This window comes from Podarcis bocagei (assembly GCF_964188305.1).
Source record: "Podarcis bocagei genome assembly, chromosome: 3".
In the NCBI taxonomy this organism is placed as follows: Eukaryota; Metazoa; Chordata; class Lepidosauria; order Squamata; family Lacertidae; genus Podarcis; species Podarcis bocagei.
The window spans coordinates 77,700,584-77,724,093 of NC_138127.1; the positions used below are offsets into that span (position 1 = coordinate 77,700,584).

Below are 23,510 nucleotides of genomic sequence, written 5' to 3' on the forward strand. Positions count from 1 at the left end.
ATGTGATGAATGTGATAGAATAGTTTTATTAGCTGTATTACCTGCCCATGATTGTCAAAGCCATGAATGAGTTATGTAGAGCATTTCCAAACAAGGAAATAATAAAAGCTTTATGCCACATGTGTACCTTACAGAACCCATTTCTGGAAAAGAAGCTGCAAAGGTTATTAGCAACTCTTTTCATTGCTCATTTAAGCCCTGTGCAAACAGTCTCTACCTTCAGTGGAGGTTTGAGATTGTGCCCTCTGACCTTGCCCTTGGGATTTGAGGTTGTGTTTAAATAGAGGCCTATATGCATGGAGTTGACATGTGCAGGTGTAATCCTCCCAGTTTGCAGGGGTCTAGATCAGACCTGCGTGTACTGCATTACATGCACGTGGGCTACTTTTGATTGAGACTTCCAGCTTGTAGATGTCAGGTGGGTTTGCAGCTTGATTCCACTATCCTACTGCATGTAGACAATCAACACCTGCACTAGTTAATATACCTTAGATGTGGAAGCATCACTAGAGTAGTTGGCATCAACCTAGCTACTGGCCTTTCTCTAGTTTTTCCCTTACTCTTTGAGGTGCCTTTAATGTTAATGGATTTGCAGTTCATATTCTCAATGGGTTGTGTTGTGGTTTCTGCTGCTGTTCTGTTTTGCTATTTTAGTTCTGTTCCAAACGTACTATTGTGGTTTTATAATTGTATGTTAGGGCTTTTTATAGTGTGCTTTTTTAAAAAACCTTCTTGGGCAATATAAAGAGTGGAAAGGAAGTTACGTAAAAGAAGTCGGGAAGCATGTGAGATAAAATTGCCAAATGGGGTCATTGTGAGAAATAGGAAACAAAACAATATGCCGAAAATGTCCTTTATCAAAATAACATGTAGGCAGGATAGGCTGTGTGACAACATTAATTTTAAATTCTTTCAAAAAGCAAGTTGAATACCTCAGTGAATGAGCAGGAGTACTTTTATTTCATCTTATTCCATGGTTTTGCAAGGAACTAAAGCAAGTTAGTTAGATTGTTGCTTTCCTGTTGATTCGAAAATGTATTGAAAAAGCCTATTTATGTTCCAGTTTATGTTCCCAGGGGGAGTCACTAAAATATTGGCAGTTTCATGCATCATAGCCTACCTTGTTTTGAGTTTATGAATTTTTTTTATATTGGTTACCCTGCTTAACTTAGCCTTCATTTAAAAACAAAGGGCTGCCTCACATGTGCATGGTGACATCTACTGATATTTCCAAGGAGTGCCTAGAACAATTTTGAGTATTCTTTTAAAAACTGAATATACTGCAAGGGGAGTACTGATCAGTTTTACGCATCATTATTTCAGAATTACAAAAGGACATCATCTGTATTCTCCTTCCACTGTGAAAATATATCTTTAAATGATGACACCATAGGCATGTTCAGGCATTTGTTTGAATGCACAAATGTGCATTTCCCCATCCATGGATGCAGAGTTTATGTGTTCAGACAAATGCCTGAACATGTAACATCTCATAAATATATATAGAACTGGAACTTACTGTTTTCCCTCTTTTTTTTACAAAGTATCGACCTAGTACACATTCACTGGTGCAACTTAGTATGCGTGTTTAAATTTCCACTGATTTTTGTGATACTTGGAGCCTGATCCTATGAATGGTTACTTACAGGTAAGGCCCAATGAGACCATAGTGTGCTTTGACTGCAGTCTGAAATATTTAACCACGCTCTGGTTACTGCTTCACATTTTCTACAGTTCTTGAGCCAAAAGACAACTGAAGTGTATGGACAGAGGAGAAGTGTTTCAGAGACTAGAAAGAACAAATACTCTTCACTGTGGCTCTAAAGTTTATGTTTGCTTAGCTCTGAGCTAGCATTCTAAACTACCTCTGACTTTTCCCTGTGTTCCATTATTTACTGGTCTTGTTTCTTTCAGGAGAGCTGTTTTCCACTGCAGTCTCAGCTGAGACTCGCAGCACATCAGATTTCTAAGGCTACCACCAAAGTGGTTTAACATAAAAGCTTCATACTGCATTTTCCCCATCGTCTCATATTGCATCAGATGCAAATTTAAAGCTACTTCACAAGCTGTGAATGAAACCACCAATACTAGAAGCACAAAAAGTACTAAGTGCATATAAACTAAGACAAAAATGCAACCAAATGCTTAATTAAAGACTCTGACCTGTTGTCTGAGAAGTTAGCCTTAAACCCATGTCTCCCACATAGCTGTGAGACCCATTATCCATTCCCCTGATAGTTAATGCTTTAATCTTTTTTGGCTTTCTCCCAGATTGTTCTTCATATGCATGGAATCTGTTGGTTGGGGAGAGGGATGGGTGGTGTTGGATTACAGAATTAGAGTTTAAACAGTAGTGATTAATATGCTACATTGTTAGAATGAAGTGTTATGTTTCAAATGATGCCTAGCAACACACAAATTCAGAGCTGGGTCTGATATTCCTGTGCTATATTTCAAAGTCTTATTGAAACAGTAAATGAATTTCAAATTAGAAATAGGAAATTCAAACCAGTTTTGCTGGTGGCTAGTTTTGCTGAACTGTAAGAAATATTGACTAAATTCTATCACCAAGACATTGTACCAACATAGCCCTCATTCACATGTAACACTAAGCCAAACGATAGCTTAGCACAAATAAGCAAACATGCAGGATCCTAGAAATATTGGATCTGCATTGTTCCTTCTTCGTCGTTCTAGTGCTGCACTTCGCTGATCTAAGCTTAGTGTGTCATCTGAACCCAGGTTCATGGTTTAGCTCTCTCAATACAGACCACAAATGGGCAACTGTAGGAAAAACTTAGTTCTGTCCATACAAACCATGGGCTATAACTGATGTTTTTTATTACAGATTTACTTGTATAACAAGAATACATATAGTGTCTCTGTTTTCAATTCATAGAATCTTTTTCACAGTTCAGTTACATTTGGTGTGAGACACTGCTGTCGTAGACATTACGCGATCGGGGAAAAGGGGGATACTGATCCTTCTTTCTGTTGTATATTGTTTGTGCAAGGTTTTTTTGTCAGCATGATGTGAGTAGGCCATGTATGTATGTATGTTGTGTGAGAGATGAGAGGTTAGTACGTTCAGTTGGTTGCAGTGTGGTTTGTTTGTATGTGTGAGTGGGCGTATTGGGTCATATTAGCCATATTGATTCACATGCCTGCTCATTCACTTTAAGCAATGGTTTGACTTAGCCTGATGTGAAAGGCAGGCCAGTATGACTGAAATCTCTTAACCATGGTGAAAGATTAGAAACAGAGTGTATTACTGAGCATTCCCTCTCCCTTGATCCATTGCCCTCAGGTCTGGTTAAGCATTACATCCACAATGAAATCTACCATGGTTATACTAACTAGATGTTAAAGATATGATGGAGAAGCATCCCCTGTTTTACCAGGGAAACCCAGCATGCTCCTTCTTGACTTGCTTTATGATGGGTGTTTAAGGCCTACTGATTCTAGCAGGCTTTCAACATCTATTATATGGCATACTTCAATAAATGTAGAGTGATAAAATAGTAGGCCACATAGAAAAGTCGTAATATTTTGAAATATATAAAACAAACTAGGGATCCAAATTGATAAAGATTTTAAATTGAGGATCCCATGATTTGCTGCTCTTGGTCATCTTGAGAGTTATTCGGTTTGCAGTTAAATTAAAGTACATGCAGATCTGCATGCAGAGGTTTCTGGTTGGGCTGGGAAGGACTCGAAACCCTGGAGAGCTGCTTCTGGTCAGTGTGGACAGTATAGAACCAACAGCCTTACTTGGTGTTAGCACCTTTTGGCATTCTAAGTCCTATGCCTCCTCCCACTTTAGACCTCTGTGACCCCTGAAAAGTCTCATTCTTCTGGGCGCTGGAGGCCCAGCACACGTCCTGGAGAGCCTTCCTGGGAAGTACTGGGAGGAGGGCAAATTCCTTTCCATAAACTTCCCACTTACAGATTTTGGAATTAAAGTCAGTGGCTCATGCTCATCTTTGTGCCAGTTTGGGGACTGCTTCCCCATTCTTCATAGATGTATCTGCTCTTTGCTCTCCCATTTTTCTTCTCTAGCAATGCATTTGGCCAGGACAGGACTTTAGGGAGGGCTGTATGTGTCTTGTTTTCATTTGTAGGATTCTCCAATCTGGTAACTGTACATTTGTTACTTGTGGTGATGTTTAGAAAGTATTTGGCTTATTTTATATCTGGTAAATTGACACATGGATGTTTTCAGGTATTAGATTTTGTCATAATTAGGACCATTCTATTAACCTAATGAGAATCTTCATGCATGGGAGTTTTGCAGTTCCAGGCACCATATATGGCAACTCTTTCTTTCACTAGCTTCAGAATTGCAAAGGGTTGTAAAAATGAATAAGGATATTGAATCATAATGTTTACTCTTAACTATGACTGTTTGAGATTCGTGGAAACCTTCTCACAGCATTAAAGCAAGATTGGGTGTCATCCAGAGAACTCCAGCCCTGCCTAATTTCCTTCAAAAATTAATGCAACTTTAACTTGTTCCATTGCTTTCACTGGTTTCATCCAATATGTTGTATTTGGACAATGAAGAAGAGGTCAATGTTAAGTATTTTGTACAATAGAATGACAAATGCCTGCTAACTGGGACTCTGGTGTCCCACATTAAAGAGAGGTTAATTCGTACTCCTAACACAGAACACATTGTCTTGTTGTCCTGAGGCAAAACAGATAATCATGTTATTCCAGTTTCAGTGGATGTGCAGATTACTGTATAATATTTTCTTAGTTGCTGTATATGTCAGTCCTTAATGTTCTGCAAGATTTCTGCTGAAGCATATATTTGTACTATTTTCCATATATGCTAATGATTTATTGCATTTTGTATTATCCCTTAGCCAAAGTGAAAGAGAAGAATTTGAAACAGAGTTCAAACAGAAATATGAACGGGAGAAGATTCTCTTGACAGAGGAGAACAAAAAGCTTTCTGCTGAGCTTGATAAGGTAAGTGTTTTGTGGGTGAAATTAAAAAATTGAGCAAAGTTGAAAAATTCATAAAGGAGCATATAACTGGGAAAATGTGAATAACTTCCAATACTGATTCAAGTATAATTAATTATGTTCCCATGATGGGAGTTTAGATTTGATGATATCTCTATTCATTTCCGATTAGATCCCACAAAATTACTGAATAATATAGATTAAGATACACTGGCATGCTGATTACTTTAGGAGCCAAAATGTAATTTCTATCTGGTAAGATGCAAAGTTAATTACAGATCCAAACTTATACCAGAAGTATTTATGGACAACAGACTGCTTCATTAGGTGGTTAAAAAATACTAATGAAAGACAATTAAATAAGGGATCAGAATAAAATAAAATTTATCAAATGGGTGAGGGTCAAATGTGTAACAAGGAAACAAAGAGAAAAGTGTGAAACTGTTTTGGACTTAGATTACACCAGGACTTTGGAATAACCCTTATATTGACATGAAAAAGCCTTGGACAGCCTTAGCTGGAAGAAAATGATCACTATAGTCAGCTTCAGGCATTGTTCTTATGAAAGGGCAGTTATGGTGAAAGGAAGTATATATAGCTCTCCAAACTTGTGTGGCTCCTCCTGCATGGGGAACAGAGAGCAGACTCCCTACTTCAGAAGATTTGCCCCATCAGGGTTGAGAAAAGTCATGCAACTTCAGGAATGTGGCTAACATGTGGCCCCCTCAGCTCCTTCCACCTTGTTTGTCCCTTTCATGTGAGTAGTGCCTCAGGAGGGCTTCCACCTCAGAAAATAGGAATGCAATATGGCAGAAGTAGCAAACCCATAGCCCTCCAGATGTTTGATTTTAACTCCCATCTTCCCTACTGGCTGGAGTCCAGCAATATTGGTAGGGCCACAAGCCGCCCAGCCATGCACTATGGAAACATCAAAATACAGTGGTGCCCCGCAAGACGAACGCCTCGCGAGACAAAAAACTCGCAAAACGAAAGGTTTTTTCGTTTTCGAGTTGCCTCGCAAGACGAATTTCCCTATGGGCTTGCTTCGCAAAATGAAGCTTGCCCCGCAAGCTCCGGGACAGTGGGAAGCGCAGCACGTCTTCCCCGCTGTCCCCGGACCTCTTTTGAAGCAAGGGGCTGCGGGGAGAAGCGATCTTCTCCCCGCAGCCCCTTGCTTCAAAAGAGGTCCGGGGACAGCGGGAAGCGCAGCACGTCTTCCCCGCTGCCCCCAGACCTCTTTTGAAGCAAGGGGCGGCGGGGAGAAGATCGCTTCTCCCCGTTGCCAGCCCCACAAGCTCCGGGGACAGAGGGGAAGCCTTCCCCTCTCTCCCTGGACCCCTTTTGAACCAAGGGGCGTCAAGGGGGAGAAGCGATCTTCTCCTCTCCGCCCCTTGCTTCAAAAGAGGGGACAGAGCGGCACTTCCCCTCTGTCCCCGGACGGTCTCCATAGGAACGCATTGATTGATTTTCAATGCATTCCTATGGGAAACCATGCTTCGCAAGACGAAAAACTCGCAAGAAGAAAAAACTTGCGGAACGAATTAATTTCGTCTTGCGAGGCACCACTGTATAGAATTCATACAAAACCCAGGAATGCATAATTGAACTAGATGGTACTGAATTTCACTGAAATTAGAGGGCCTTCTCGGCTGTGTACTGCCTTCCCATCAGATGTCAAGGAGATAAAGAAATACACAACTTTTAGAAGAAATCTAAAGCCAGCCCTATATCAGGAAGTTTTTAATGTTTGACATTTTTGTATGTGCTGGAAGCTACCCAGAGTGGCAGAAGGGCATAATAATAATAATAATAATAATAATAATAATAATAATAATAATAATAATAATAATAATAATAGAAAAGGAATGTGTGTTTAAAGAGAACCTGGCAAGTGAGTGCCACAAATCAGGCATGATTTTTCCATTGTGAATTCTAGAATGCTTTGACTTTTTGCATTCCGCAGGCAACAATGAGACTCACCCATGCATGTGATTTGTTGACCATTGAGGAGATCCATTTGCACAATAGATACTATGGGTTGGGGTAGTTGGTTTTATATAGGTGCTTCTGGCAACATATGTCATGAGGACACAACCAGCAGAGCATAGGAACACAAAAAGGCCCTGCTGAATCAGGCCAGTGTCCCATCTAGTACAGCATCCTGTTCTCACAGTAGCGAACCAGATGCTTATGGGAAGCCTTCAAGCATGACCCAATTGCTCAAGAGCACTTCCCTGTGGTTTCCAGTCACTGGTATTCAGAAGCATACCTCCTCAGGCTGCGTAGGATAGTGGAGCACATTTATGGATTCTAAAAGTTCACAAGAAACACAAGAAAAGCCATTTTAGGCCAGCAAGCCAAGATCATACCTCTTGTCTTTAAAATCTATTCAGCTTACAGCCATGTATGAGAGACTAAGTATGAGCAACCGGCAACTGGAAGAAGAGATGAGAGATCTTGCTGACAAAAAAGAATCTGTAGCGCACTGGGAAGCCCAGATCACGGAGATCATCCAGTGGTAAGAACCTTCATCTAATCCCGTCTGCCACTGTCCCTCATGCAACAAGGCACGTTCTGTTTTGGACAAACAGAATTTAATTCTTCAGTCCCCTGGTGTTCTATTTCCAAGCTTCAGAAAACTCAACTCTTTTCAGCAGTGTAAACCACCACTGGGTATAGTTGTTGGATTTTCAAATACAAGTGACAACTAGTAGAATTCTAAGTAGCTTCATATATGATAGAATAAAAGGTGGTGGTGGAAGGTTTTTTTCTAGTATTTAGTCACAGAATTGGCATATTATCCTTCTTTGTTGATATCCTATAAATTAAATTTAAAACACAAAATAAAAAAAATGAATCTTGTGGCATCTTAAAGACTACCAAATCTGTAAGCTTTCTGGGACTGCAGTTCACTTATTCATATACATTAAGAGGCTGCCCCTTTGAAAATTGCTACAGAATGAAAAGTAGCCTTCAAGTGATAGTTTCTAATATTCCCTTCTATCATATTGACAAAGCTCAATCCCCTGTCTTTTACAGTACTCTGAAATAAAGATGCAGGCATGAGTTTGAACTGTTAGTGGGGGAAACAATTTTTTGCAGTGATTTGTTTTTCCATTTTTGGACCATTTGTAAAATGTAACTCTGAAAACAATCTGTACCTAAACATTTCCACAGATCATTTACACTGATTAATGTTAGTGTCTTGTGGCAGTATCATTTTTTAAATGTTTGTGTCCTTTTTATCTGCTTTCATAGCAGCTGTATAATTTAATTTTGTATTAAGTAAAAATGGATAAACATAGTCTTTTTAGGGAAGCCTTGTTAGCTAGACAGTGCTTTCACATCCAGTATAACTTTACTGTCCATATTTAGGCATAGCTCTGGCTTTTGAGTATGGTTAGTCAATGCACGTTGGGCTCTGAAACACTGGATGTGGTCCAAGCAATGTAGTTCACTTCATAAATGTACATAATTCAAACTCAAGGATCAGGGTCCATTTTTCACCCTTGAAGGTCTGGTTTTACAGAAGCAAAGAATAAAGAATCAAAGCTGGATGATTTATAGTACTTCTTTGTCATAAACAAAAGTCTCTCATGCAAGCCGGGTGAGGGGAACACAGTAAAGCAAATATGTTTATATATTTTCTCTCACTGACTGGAAATTAAGTGCTTATGTGTTCAGATACTTCCCTAGCAGAAAGGTGAAATTTAGTACACATAGAATCCAATGTACCTTGAATATTACAAAAGCCTGAAGTATGGTCTGTTTGGACCTGTCAAAACTCAGGATATGAAATTAATTCTCCAACTGATCCTGCTAATTATTATTATGAAATATATTGGTGTTGGGTTGTTTGTTTGTTTGTTTTTGCCACATGCAATTCAAAGCAACTTACAAGAAAAGAAAACACATGCATGCAAACATTAAAACCAGGGCAGGGGAAATTGAGACAGCCCTATGGTTGCCATGGAGATTGTGAAATCCCATGCAAAAGCAGTAGACAGAGCCTCAGTGTGAATGTTCAGTCTCTCCCAAAACTACTTTCGTCAGAGTAGTTTGTGGGCAGCAGTTACAACCAGTGCTATTTTTCTAGAAACAGGGGTACAGGAACTCACTATGATCGCCTCCCTTGCTCTCTTATAATGGCAATGGAACCCACCTTAGAGGTGCCGGAACTGAGTTCCCGCTGAAAGAAAGCTCTGGTTACAACAATGGTATCCCCAGTCTGACCTGGCAACAGATGGCAGTCCCAACCCAAGGTGGAAAGGTTTCCAAGTGAGGTTAATGGAATCATTTTGAATCACAGCAATTCCCTGCACCCGCTGTCTGAGGTGATGCTGTGCCACATCAATTAGTTCAGCTGCACCCAGCTCACCCACTAAGGTCTCAGCAATACTCCTCGGATCGGTTCCATTCATGTTCAGATCAAGGATGAGGGTGGTCTGTCTATGAACTGACCTGGCACCAAACAACAAGCATGGAGAAAATTAGGAAGATTTTCCGAGCACACTGAGCCTGGCACTGCCATTCCTGCAGGAATGCAGCCTAGCTCTACACAATGCAAATGAACTGCACAAATGGCATATTGGAACTTATTGCCATCTACTGGTTGCTAAAGATGCATACAGCTTTTGCACAGATCTCAATACCAGTTTCCTTTTGGGCTGGTTAAAAAGAACATTTTATGATTTCTGTGTGCAGGAGAGATTTGGGCCTTTCATTGCCCAATAAAACGGTCCGTCCAGTTGAAATATGGAAGCAGATGGAATGGTGGTCGTAATTAAACACCTCCCTGGAACTGTTTCACACGTGGCTTTTCCTACACAGACAGCTTCTCCATGTAGGAAAAGGCATATGCACCCTCATGTGTGAAAAATGCATAAATGTGTGAGTTGCTACAATTACATGTGTTCAAAGGAGCATGTTTGTGATTTTGGCTATGATCCTAAACATCTGGCCTTCATTACAGCTATGCCAATTCCATGCTGATTGCTGCCATCATTCACACATTTATTCAGCATTCACAACCTGAATGCTTAGAAAAACTGTAAGGATCATGATTTCCTGAAAAATATATATGTATTATTCAGCTGTCCCCCCCCCCATTATAATTATAATAAAAAATGGAATTCATTTATTCATTTACTTTAAAACAACTACTCATTGTCAGCTTTTGGAGAGCCAGAGTGATGTAATGATTAGAGTGTTAGACTGTGATTTGGGAGACCAGGGTTTGAATTGGTATTCAGCCATGAAGCTCTCTGGGTGACTCACTCCCAGCTTAACCTACCTCGCAAGGTTGTTGTGAGAATAAAATAGGGAGAGGAGAACCATGTACCCACCTCAAGCTCTTTGGAGGAAAGATGGGATATAAACACAATAAATGAAATGAAGATAGAAAATGAGAGTATTGCATTATATGCAATGGTCACCACCTGCCCATATACACCTGTGCACCACTGAAATGAGTGGGAGCTGTACAAGACCATGGAACATTATGTCCTTTGGTGCCTATTTTTTAGAAATGTTAAGGATTCAGTTCCACAGCACCCAAGAAAACTTGAGGGGCATCACGTGGGTTGTTTCCGCTTGCAGCTTAACTAATTGGGCTTTATTTTTCTATAATTATGATTGATTTTATGAAATTCTCGTTCTGGCTGTTTTTCAATATCCTCATTATCTCTCTAACTTAGATATCACAATAGAGCAAAAACTTAGCCTTTGCTTTTGCCAAAGTTCTTACATCTTATTTCACTGCTTGACTAGGGTAAGCGATGAAAAGGATGCCCGAGGCTATCTCCAGGCCTTAGCCTCCAAAATGACTGAAGAACTAGAGGCCCTGAGGAACTCCAGTTTGGGGGCAAGAGCAACAGTAAGCAATTATTAAGTGTATTTTTTAAAGATTTCCTGTGCCATCAAATAAATGCCTAATGTGAGTTATATTAGCTACCAGTTACAGCAGATTAATCTTGAAAGGTGTTCCAGAGAATTGTCTAGTCCTGTTAGCTGGACGAGTTTCAGTTAGTAAGGCTTGAGGATGCAGACAAGGTGCTTCAATTGGTCAGGGCAACCATTTGCCCTCTGGACTCTTGCTCCTCTTGGCTGATGAAAACTGGCAGGGACAGGACAGCTGGCTGGGCCAGGAAGGTGATTAATACCTCCTTCTGGGGTCCTCTTCCAACTCTGCGATTCTGTGAATCTGTGATCATCCATTTAATTCTATACTGATTTTAATCTGTTACAAGGTAGTGTACAGTATATGGAAACAGTTATTTCAACATTACATTTAAATAATCAAGCTGACTAAAATCACTGTTGTGGACAATAGTCCCCATTCCATGACATCCCAGTTTAAACAGTAAAGGTTGTATTTATTAAAGCTTGTTTAAAGGAGGTCAGAGAGGGCGTGGAAACTTTCTCTGTGATAGATTCATTCCCCCCCCCCCAATTAATAAGTATTTTAATTGTTGCTAATGTATTCTATAGCATAAATGGAATATTTCATAAAACTGCTATTGCCTATAAAAGAATAAGATAGTACAACAACTTTTTTTATTACTTGGATCAAAGAAAGATAATGTATTTGGGGCATTGCCAGGACTCTTTTGGAAGACCATAAGATTGAAATGTAACAAATGCCTTAAATAAAAGGAAACGGCTTTTCTTTTTAGGACATGCCCTGGAAGATGCGGCGTTTTGCAAAACTGGATATGTCTGCAAGGTTAGAGCTACAGTCAGCCCTTGATGCAGAAATACGAGCCAAACAAGCCATTCAAGAGGAGTTAAATAAAGTTAAAGCTTGCAATATTGCAACAGAATGGTAAGAATTGGTGGTTCTAATGTTCTAGCTTGCAAAGACTTTTCTACAAATGACATACTGATAAATCCTAAAATATATCGCCTGTCAAACTATAATCCTACAGTTATTCATGGCAGCCTGACTTAAAAGCAAAAATTATCCTTCTATAATTTGTAGTTAATTGAATCATTACTGGAAAATCTGTGCTTTTTTAAGGTGCTTCAAAGATCTTTGTTGAAAATAAAATTTATGTTGCATTTTACAACCTTAAAAAAAGCAATAAACTGCATTCCTCTGCTAGTTTACCACGATTGGCTTATGGATTCTGAAGAACGATCTTTTTCCATCACGATCCATTTTGTTGACTTAAGAAATTCAATGATCGAGGGAGCTGATTGAAGGCAGATAATTTATAGTAAATTGACTGCTCCAGGTCATATAATTTATATAAAATTCTTGTTGCAGGCAAGACTTTTTAGTTGCCTTTGAAAACTAAAAGTAGCAGCAAGAGTCCAGCTAAGTAGCAGCATGAATTCTGTTCAATTTTCCCCATAACAGAATTCAGCAATGAAACTGGCATGAAACGTATTCTGTGACTGCTAACATAATAGCTATTTTAATAGTAATACCCGAATAGCAAGACCCAAATAGCTATTTTTCATAAAGGGGTGATGGCCAACTCGAGCTTCAATCAATGCATTTTTGAAAGGTAGCCAAAGGCTTAACAAGCCAGTATTAGACTAGAATTTCCAGAATTAGTTACTGGAGTTGCATATTGGAACATGCATCTCCACCAGTAAACATTACAGTTGCTAGGAAATGGCCACCAAAAATAATCAGTGCTGTATTTTAAAATAGAGATCATTTATTCCCATGCCTGCTGCTCATACTGTTTTTCATAAACAGAGACTAGAGCCAACTCAAAGGATATTCAGAGACAATCACTAATTCCTTTTTCAAGGTTCCTTGCTACAGTAGCACTCACTTCCATGTTTTGTGTTATACTTCTGACAGTGTGACGTGGCTGACATTGATCTTGACTGAACAGTGCTGAAAAAAATATGTTCAAGTAACGATTAAATAACATGGCCCTTACTAATTGGATCTCTCTCTATCTCTCTCTCTTTTTATTTGTATAAAGCAAACTACAGGAATCTGACAAGAAGAACTCTGACCTATTGTCAGAAATAGAGAGACTGAAAAAAGAGACAGAAGAACTCCGATCAGAAAAGGGTACGAGAATTGGTGTCCAAATAAAGGAAGGCAAAATCCACTCCACAGCAGTTGGGTATATCTTATCAAATAAGAATGGCGTCTTAGAGTGTGCTGACAGAATATGGATTTTGGCTTCTAAGATACCATCATAGCTCTTACATGATAAGATGTACCCAAGCTGTTATAGAAATACAGAAGGACAGTTGTCTTGGTTCATAAAGTCTTTATTCCAAATCCTTTTGTTTTTGTACTATACAGCAGTTGATCACTATTTACTAGAAAGTTGCTGGCATAATGAGTAGTTACAACTCAGATATTTTATGTATCGTATGGTGAAGAAATCATTTAAAATGTGCCAATTCTTTTGATTTAAGCTACAAGCCACCTAGAGTAGTCTTATAGAGTGGGAAAATAAATTATAAATTATTTTCTCAAAAATAAATGTCTTATCGATTGCTCCTACAATCATTCTGTTTGTTTGTTTATTTGCTTTGCTCTTCATCTTTTACCAGTGCCATTCTGGGTTACAACCAGTGCTTTTTTCTGTTGGCACAGTGTACCACCACCTCTTCCCCCCAGCCACCATCTTGCCACCACCGCTTGCCCGCCCCCCAACTCACTTGCTCCTCTCTCCCCACACACCTTTGCCACTTGCTCCTCCTCCATCGCTGCTGTTTCCTGCGGCAGGTGCCTGGCAATCACCAAGTTACGATCACCAAAGCGCCTCTGCTCTGGTGTGACTTTTACGATTGTCAGGCACTTTCCCTGAAAGTGGTTTGGCGATTGTAAGGGTTGCACCAAAGCGCCACTAGGAGGCTGTGCCTTCAGCAGGAAGCAACAGTGACAGAGGAGGAAGCAGCAAAGGGGGAGGGAGCAAGAGAGCGGGTGGAGCAAGCAGGGTGGTGGTGTGTACTGGCACCTATTATTCAAAAAAACAACAACAACAAACCCACAACCCACTGGTTACAACTTAAACAATACCACAATCGGGGTGAACATTAAGATACAAAAGGTTGATTCCTTCATGTACTGTCATCCTATTCATTTTAATTGCTATGCCATTTTGCCCCATTGATGATGGTGAGTTTTCATGATCAAAATATGTGTTTACTTAGCTGAGTTACATACATCCGATTTAAGCCCATGGGTGCTTCTTATTAGCTGCTCTTTCAAAAGGGCACTGTCCTTCAGACAAATCAGCAGTAGGGTAGAATACAGTACTGTTTGGATAGCTTCATAGTGGGGAATCTCCTCTGAAAAACTGTCCATGGAACACTAGTTGCACTGGACAAATGTTTCACTCAGTTTAAATTTAAAACCACCCAAGAAAAAGCCCAGAAAGTTATATTTGTTGGAGGAGTAGATAGAAGTGGATCCCTTTAATGGTAGAGTGTGGTAAGAACTGTATTTGTGAAAGGAGAGATAAGGGGACCAAACCAATATAGCTCCGTGAATCTGTAAACTTAACCTTACTCTGGCTTAGGTTGGATCTAGACACATCAAAAGAAGTGATTCAGTTAAACACGTTGTAAGCTCATACAGGGGAATCCGGTAGGGAAAGATAGTCCCTTCAGAATGTCATCTGGTGTCACAGTGTTGTATCGCATATACAACGCATATAAAACACTTTTTCTTTACCAGTCTAGCTGAGTCCTTAGTTATACAATCTGATCCTAAAAAAAATGTTTCAACTGCCACGGTACTAGTGGGTTTTTTGCTGCTGCAGGGGCCAGAATTTTGTAAGCAGCTCTTGATATATAAGGCCAGAGAATAGTTCTCAGATTCAGTGAGGTTGTGCACTTGCACCAGTACTGGAAATCTTCATTGTATCCAGAGGATGTCGGTCTAAGAATTTTAAGTACAATGGTTATAAGTATGAGGAATAGAAAAAGATGCTAAGAAATTAATATGCAAACTTAATTATTTTGAGATCTTGTTGCAAATGACATGATGTTGTACTTTGGAGTGTTACAGCTCTGCTTCCTTTTTCTTTTCCTGAGCTGTGGAGCATGCTGGTGCATTTTGGAGTAGCAACAGAGATAACTCAAGAAGGACAACCCATAGACAATGACCCAGTTGGCCATTTTCTATAGGTTAAAGACTTGCTGCTGTTTTCTAGGTGTAAAGCACCAAGACTCACAGAATTCTTTCTTGGCATTTTTGAATGCGCCTACCTCTGCTCTGGATCAATTTGAAGTAAGTAAACAGCTGATGTATTATATATTTTGATATCTTATGCATATTCAGTTTGTGGTCACTACTGCTTTGAAATAATAACTACACTTATGTGTTGGGGGGGGATTCACCATGCAAGCCTATCATGTCTATTCAGAAGCAAGTCCCCTTGGGTTCAATGATGCATGCTCCTGTGTAAATGTATATAGCATCTCAGCCTTTGATCTCTAAGGAACATGTATTATTTGTCTTATACTTAGGTTTTGATACTGTGTTGTTTTTTATTGCATTATTTCCATGCATTGCTATAGGGATCTTTTAATTGGAACTCCCATATGTTCAAATCAGAAATTTACTTCAGACACGTAGTAAGGCAAAAACCCTCCAGATTCTGTTATTTTCTCAGATAATTTATTTTAGGCATTTATTTTCACGTCCCTGATTTTTCAAAATAATTAGGTTGCTGATTTCATAGAAAGCAGGGGACATATCTTAAAATAGAAATAATAGAAATAAAAATAAAAATAGAAATAATAGAAAAATAGAAATGAAAAGTATTGTGGATTCCATTGTCTTCGTTGTTCAAATAAAGTAAGGGCCCTACAATATAAAACACTTAGGTACAAATCTTATTTTAACAATATTTCTATCTCATTCTGTTATGAATGGAAAATACAGAACAGAATAGTTTCATAAAATACTGCGACCTCTTGTCTCCCTTTGTTTTCTGAACTGCTTTCTTAGCACAGATGAGATTAGAAAACAAAGACAAAAGTGCAAGATAATAGATTGTGTTTAAGCAACCTGCGAAATTTCACCCAAATGCCCCTTCACTTTAGGAACTGCATGCAAGAATAGCATTGCTTTGTCCTGTTTGAGGATGATAGTGCTTTTGTGACACCAGCAAGCGTGACACCTCTTCTTAGGCTTCTTTGTATTCTTAGCCCTCAGCAATCTACACACTTTACATTTAAGGACGCCGTGCTTAAAATGTTTAGAAAGCTCAGGACTAACACAACTATAACAACTACCACAACTATTATTTGTCCAGGCAGGTGCATTATCTGACTCATGAGAGCAGCAAAATAACCAGACCGTACAATAGTGATGGGATAAAATCAGGCCAAATCTTTATTGACACCAGCAGGCGGGGCAAGGGTTGGCATGGCATTGGGTCCCAGGATCGGTTCATCATTCCACAATGTTGATGGAATGGATCCGCTGGGTTTGGATTGCTCCAAATCTGTACAGCAGGAATCAGCCAGTGTTGAATCTTGCTGTGGTGCAAGCCAAGCAAGCAAGGTCTCACTGGCAGACCAGAGTGCAGATTCCAACCACCCAAATACCAAACCCACACTTGGGTTTGCCATGGTCAGTCCTCCCTACGGGCCCCTTGTGGGGGGCCCCCTATAGAATGTTGATCCTGACCAATGCCATTTCCACCCTCATACAAACAACATTCTTCCACCTAACAAAGGAAAGCCATAATTTCACCGAGGGAAAGGCGAAAAAATCCCAACCAAGTGCCAGTCGCATCGGGAGAGAGAAATTACTTTCCAGCCCAAAATTGCTCAGTTAAGGCGCTAACCCGAGGGTGGATGGGGAGATAGCTCTCAAAGCAAAATGACTGTGAGCTCCAGGGGAAGCAGCCTTAGGCTTTCCCCTCCCTTCTGCAGCAAGGACTCGTGGGACAGCTTTTTCCTATGAGCCCATCACACAGAGAAGATACTGGGCAAAATCTTGCCCAGTATTTTGCTGCAATCTATGGGCTACAGTGCCGCCAGACAAAGGCATCCCATGCTTGTTGGGCATGAAACAGGGCTTGTAAGCACAACTGAGAAATAGAACTCAATTTGGGGACGAAAGAGACACATTGGCCAAGATCACATGTTATATTCAGCCAAACCATGCTAAGCACAAATAGATCAGCCATAGTTTGGTTTAGCAAGTTGTCCCAACATGAGCTTATGGTTTAGCTCTCTCCAGGCAAGCCATGAGCTGTAACCAAGATTTGTTCTATGGTACACATTGTGCTTCATCACTATTGGGCAGATACCTTACTAACATGGCCACAGCAATGTACTATAGCTGAAGCAAAGGGGACTGAGGATCTAAACACAGATGAGATTATGGACTGGGGTGAAGGTCCCAATTGATTGAGGGGGCGGGGAAGCAAGGGCAAATGGAAGAAAAATTGGAGCTGGAAAAGGAAGCTGTTGCTGTCACTTGCCCAGTCACACAGATGTAGCCCATCTTTATGGCCACAGACATTTTGTTAGTTTGGATAGTAAAATCCTGCCACTAAGAAATTGTGACAATTAATGGCACATTCCACATCTGCATGATTCTCCTAAAGCTACAGCAAACCTAAAGAGTCTGTATTGTTCTAACAATCCTATGTTCCCTTGCACTGTCTTTAATATAACTAAACTACTATGTAATATTGGTGGAATAATAGTCAGTTAACAAAAGCTGTTCAAAAGGTATACTAAAAAATAATAATATGTAAATCATTTGGAATCTTTCTTCACTTGATTTCTCAACAGTATGGCGGTGCTGGTTATTTTCACAAAACAGAAGTTTTCATCTATCTGTTTCTGTTTCTTTACTGCTCTATACGTTAAAATAGGATTCCTTTTCTTCTTCATCATCCTCATTGATTGATTTTATGGATGACGTAAGTCAAACCAGCAAATTATTCAGTAGAAATCAGATTGATTTGGCAAATTTAAATAGTAATGCAGTCACTTTAACAAGCCGTGCCATCAAGAGCATGAAAATCAACAGAAGGTTTTAGTGCTCCTGATATGTTTAAATCCTGCATATTTATCAATATAGTTCTTTTTTAATGGCATGCATTTGTGTATGTGTCTGTTGCTTTGTTTTGCTATTAGAAGGAGCTGAGATGCCTCACACTCACTCGGCCCTAATATTTTCTACGTTGTTATTGATATTGTTTGGTCAGAAGTTGACCTTTAAAATATATTGCTGCAATTTGGTTTTTGTTTTGGGTGAGTGTAAGTGTATTATCTTCCTTTGCTTTGTGGCTGTTTTCTTTCCTCTGCTCAGTTTCTTTCCCTTCATATCAGTGATTTCCGCAGACTTTTTGAATTTCAGATGGCAACTAAGCATTATGATTCTTAACACCATCCATTTTTATTTTACTTTTTAATATTGGACATTGATGAAATTATTAACCTAACTGATTTTATACCAGCTAATGGATGTTTTTCAAATTGACTGCATTATTTTATTGCAAGGATTTTAGTAGTGGATCAATAAATTAAAAACTAGGAATGTTGTAATCCCAGCTCCTTTTGAAAAAACATTCAACACAACCATGTGGTAGAAAAAAATATTCTTACCACTGAATATGGGAGTCCATAGAGAATGGTGATGTAAAGAGGGTGCAGTGAATACTCATATTCTGATAAAAAATGTTTCACAAGTATACATCCAGTTATTGTGTGAGTAGTACTGTGCTCTAGTGCTTGTGATGTCATCATTGTGCTTGTGATTTTCACCATTAAAGTATTTGACAACTATCTGAGTTAATAAGGAGCAAAAAAGAATTTGTCTTTTAAAATGGACTTGAGAGTTCAGCAGTGCACTTTTCTGTCCTATTTACAGATTCAGGGTTTTATCCAACTAGGTCATACTTAGAGAAGACCTGTGGAAATCAGTGGACATCAGTTAATCCTGACTAATTTAGGTGCATTGATTTGATTTCTCTGGATCAACTCTTGACTTAGTAGGATACAAACCTTAGATTGGATTTTTATCTTCAGTACATTTCGAAGGCACTCTGATTCAACAGGGCTTAGAGGATTGCAAGCTATATAAAATAGACCTTTTGTGTAAAAATGATAGATAAGTTCTAGATACTAAACAGAGCTTCAAAACCTCTATTTTACATGAGTGTAAGAAAGGTTTTGGTTTTCTGTTGCTTACCATTTGTTTCTGAACGGCATACATGTTCCCAATCTGCAACATTAGAACTAGCACTTCTTTGTATTTAAAATCCTTTTTAAAAAGAAAAAATGACCTTTTTATTGTAGCATAACTCCACTCCCACCTCACTCCAAATCAAAGATCCTACTTGCCTTCATTATAAGTGCTTGTTTAATTGATTTCAACTATAGTAACAGCATTGTGCATATATTTGCACATTATTACACAACAATAGTTCTATGTTCACAGTAGCTTAACTAATTTTCCAAGCACACTGATGAAATCTACCACACAACTTGAGTTTTCAGAAGATTGTAGCTGCTGAAGAGTTAGCTAATGGAGATATTGGCCCTGTTAACACATCACACTAAGCCAAACCATGGCATAGCATAAACAAACAAGTATGTGAAAAGGAGATCATGGCTGCTTTTCACCTCCTCAGGTATTTTGTTGCTGCGTTTCTCTAAGCTAAGCTGTGATTTGGCTTATCATGCTTGTGGTTTAGCTCTCTACTGGTAAATAATGAGCTGCAACCAAGGTTTGTCCTGCACCTTTTACTCATTTGTGCTAAGCTATGGTTTGGCTCAGAGTTACGTGCAAACAAGGGGGATGTGACTAGCGGGATGTGTTCTTTCCTTCATATGCATGCTGCAATCATAAAATGGAAATTAATTTGTGCTGATTTCAAGAATTGGGGTGCATTGTCTGCTTTTATTAAGAGGCTCTTGGTAATAAATCCATTTAAGGGGGCTGTAGATGAATGGTCAGTGGATTTGTGCATCATGGTAATGCTAGGCTTCTACCCGCTTCAGACAAACTGCTTACTGTGAAGGAGAAGTCTCCACATACTGAGATTTAAAACAGCCCCTTTATGAATAATAGAATTCTCGTCTCCTGGCTGTTACAGGCTTCCCCAAATCACAGACCCCTTCTTCAAAGTCAGTCTCTGACCTCGCTTCTCCTAGTGCCCACTCATCAGTACCCAGCCACCACCCCTCAGTGTCCAGCCAGTCCCTGGCAATGGGTAACTGTAGCCAAGCTAACTCCAGCTGGGTAAAGTCACCACAGCTGTTGAAAGGCGCTTCAAGCCACAGAGGTCACTTTACCTGATTCTTTTGAGGAAGCACCGCCCCATCCTTGCAACCTTTCCATTTGTTCTGTTACACACATTACACAAGTTTGTGTTTCTCCCAGGCAAATAGTTTATATACTTAAACAAAACTATGAACAATTGCAGCTTACTTTAATTAGGCTAACAAGGAAGCATATAATTTTTCTATTTTTACTAGGGAAAGATAAGTGTCTAGGTTCGCAGCTGCACTTAACAGTAGACTGCAGATGGAAGGAGAACAAATATCCCACTGTGAAAATGAGTTCACCAAGTTTGCTTTTTCATTTTGTCATTATTCCATAATTCAATATAATTAAATAAATAAAATTGGTTCAGTGCAGTTCAATGCAAGTATCAAAATATCTAGAATTAGAAATATTCCTCCCAAACTATTCCCCCTTCCCTAGTCAGATACCCACCAACTCAGCCTCAATAGTAATTATTCCATAATTCAATACAATTAAATAAATAAAATTGGGTCAGTGCAGTTCAATGCAAGTATCAAAATATCTAGAATTAGAAATATTCCTCCCAAACGATTCCCCCTTCCCTAGTCAGAAACCCACCAGCTCAGCCTCAATAGTTCCTGGGTCTATCAATATGTCCATGCACACATATACGGTCATATAGAACCATCATCCTTCACTCTTGTCCTACAATATATCACAGTAAGCAGAAGTCCTCAGACTGCTGATTTCATACTTTGGATACAGTCAGGTCAAATTCATTTAAGAAGAAAAAAAGGAGGCTAGGAAGGTGTGCAGTAATCATTGAAGACTGTCCTTGGAATGAAAGTTACGTTAATAGAAGAGTCCTGGGGTGTCTTGAGCTGAGATCCCCTCATTAGAAAGGGAAATTTGAACTAGCATAGATTTTTATAAATTTAAGATGCTTTCCATCATGTTCTATAAGAAAGAATAGTAGGGCAAGAAAAGTAAAATGTTTCTCAACCATCAGTAGGTTTATGATCATATACAAAGTTTATGCTCCTATCGTAAAACTGCCAGATTATCCTTAACATTTTTAAGCAGTGCTAATTTTTAACAGTGGCTGTCTTCACTTTGCCCCAACCACTACAATATGATTCTATTAACAAGGGTAGCAGATTCAGTTAAGTTGCCCTCTATTATAGGATTTTAAAAATATGTTCTAAATGCCCTCTCTGTTGTTGTTTTTTTAAAAAAAACCTGTTGAAAGCAAAGTTCATAAATCCACCTGATTCGAAAATGCACCTTCTGGGGGGCTGGGTCTGCTTCTTTTGAGACAATGCCTGCATTTCCTCCTTCTTTGAAACCTCAGACTGTGCCATGGTGCTCCCTCTCTCTACCACCATTGAAGGGTGGTATTCAGTGGTCCTGCCTCCTCCCTCTGAGCCAAGGTGAAGGGAGCCTGCAAAACTTTGAGGAAGATTTTCATCAGAAGGGCCCAGCTCCAAGTTGGGGCCTTGAGTGGGAGAGCTCTGGTTCATGGCCTCTTCCTTGCACTCATGGTCCTCACCATGGTCCTCAGAGTGGGCCATGACAATTAGCTTCATGGCTTAACAGGAATTTTTAACCTCTGACTCTCCTGCCCTACACCATCCTGACTCTCGGTAGCAATATAATACTTGAAAAAAAGATTCTTTTATTTTATTTTTATCATTAGACCATTGAAATGTTTAAATGTTTTTTATGGTTCAGTTTTCAGTTAGTTCCCCATATTACTTTTCTTTGCAAAGAATTGCTGCCTTGTCTTCCATAGGTGAGGAGCATCACCTGAGGAACGCAGAGCTGTTTCCCAGTAATTGCATACATCCTTGTGTATCCATCTTTCCTTCTTGATCAAGTTAAAATGAAAGCTTAGCCAAGAAGTTGGAAGGAACTGAAGTATTACCAGAGCCTTCTTTCCTTCCTACTTTACCAGTACCTTATGGCACATTTTGTGGGGGGGAAAGAAGAGGCAGAGTAGTTTGTATGCTGGCAGCCTTATCATTTACACACTTGGCTTAGGGGACCCCTAAATGTGAATATACAGTCATGTGTCAAAAAACTTTCATTACTGGTAAGTAACAGTATTCCTGGTGTTCCTGAAATGATTTCTTCTCACGTGGAGTCAGATCATGCTCAGTCATTTCTGTAGCCTTGCGGATGTAGTCTTGCCACAATGAACTTTCTATATAGCATCTAGGTCAAGCCTACACAGCTGCCAAATGTAACCTATTCAGCTATATATCACTGGCCACTGAGTAAATCTGGAAGGCCTTAAATTGCAAAACTGTGGGATTGCCAAGACATAGCAAGCCATAATGTATAGTTAATTTAGCAGGTCACAAGTTATTCAAGCCTATGCTGAATGACCTTTTTGTCAGTCTGAGTTGAAAGACTTTGAGCATTTCTAAGGATTTGAGCACTTATTAGGAAAGGTTTGTATCTGCATTGTAAGCAGAACTCTTTTGGCGCTCGCATGAAAATCATGATTTGCTTTGGGGAGAAGTTCTCCCCATGACAGTAGTGGAGAGGAATTGCATCACAGAGGAAGGGGGTTAAATTGCCTCTCTCTGCCTGATAAAAACCTGATAATTATCACTCTTCCCCAGCTGATGTTATTCACCTTTTTTTAAAAAAAAAAAAAACCATGTTAAATACAAAGATACATTTAACCAACTTTCTGTTTAGTTTGGCCCTTAAAATAGTTGTGAGAGAAGTGAGTGTTATGAACATACAAGTTTGAAAAATTGTTCTCCTGTATTTAGTTCTTTTGGTTTCCTTTTGAAAAAGAATTCCCTATTACATGTCTCTGTCCTCACAATTCAAAGTATTGTACATATTACTGTATGTGTCTTGTGATAGAAATTTGGATCTGGATTATGTGCCTTTCTGTTTCGTTCTGTTAACAGTCTCCTCCTTTCTCTGTTAAAGCGCTCTCCTTCCTGTATTCCAGCTCACAAAGGCAGACGTGTAAGAGGATGTCTTGCTGTGTGTGGCCTTTTAGTTTTGCCTATGATGCACATGCTTTTTCCTTTGTTTAATGTAGACCATTTTTGTTGATGCTGTTTATGCCTTGCATATTTATCTTGCTGCTTGTCTTGTGCTACTGCTGCTCCTATACTTTCATTGCATTCAATGCTGTTTAAGTAAAAGTTCTGGAGAATGTGTGTGGCGTTTTCGTTTTTTAATGTTGTACTCTTGGCACTCAAATGTCACAGAAACAAAAGATGACGGCAAACTGGAGTCATTAAAACTAATTAGGTTGCAGTGCATGATTATAAACAGAATTAAAACCCACTTCTTCGTCTGCCCTGCTTCC

At 39.3% G+C, this 23,510-nt stretch overlaps 1 protein-coding gene across 4 annotated transcripts in view; it reads left to right on the forward strand.

Annotated features, from left to right (window-relative positions):
- CDC42BPA (CDC42 binding protein kinase alpha) overlaps positions 1-23,510 on the forward strand; it is a 159,370-nt gene that overhangs the window by 104,834 nt on the left and 31,026 nt on the right. For 2 of the 4 annotated variants that reach the window (XM_081186348.1, XM_081186345.1), the window contains exons 16-22: positions 4,869-4,974; positions 7,365-7,489; positions 10,741-10,846; positions 11,646-11,794; positions 12,915-13,006; positions 15,108-15,184; positions 23,123-23,161. In XM_081186348.1, coding sequence (XP_081042474.1) covers positions 4,869-4,974; positions 7,365-7,489; positions 10,741-10,846; positions 11,646-11,794; positions 12,915-13,006; positions 15,108-15,184; positions 23,123-23,161 — 694 coding nt within the window. The remainder of the gene's footprint in view (positions 1-4,868; positions 4,975-7,364; positions 7,490-10,740; positions 10,847-11,645; positions 11,795-12,914; positions 13,007-15,107; positions 15,185-23,122; positions 23,162-23,510) is intronic. The other 2 variants (XM_081186346.1, XM_081186347.1) reach the window with 1 other exon arrangement.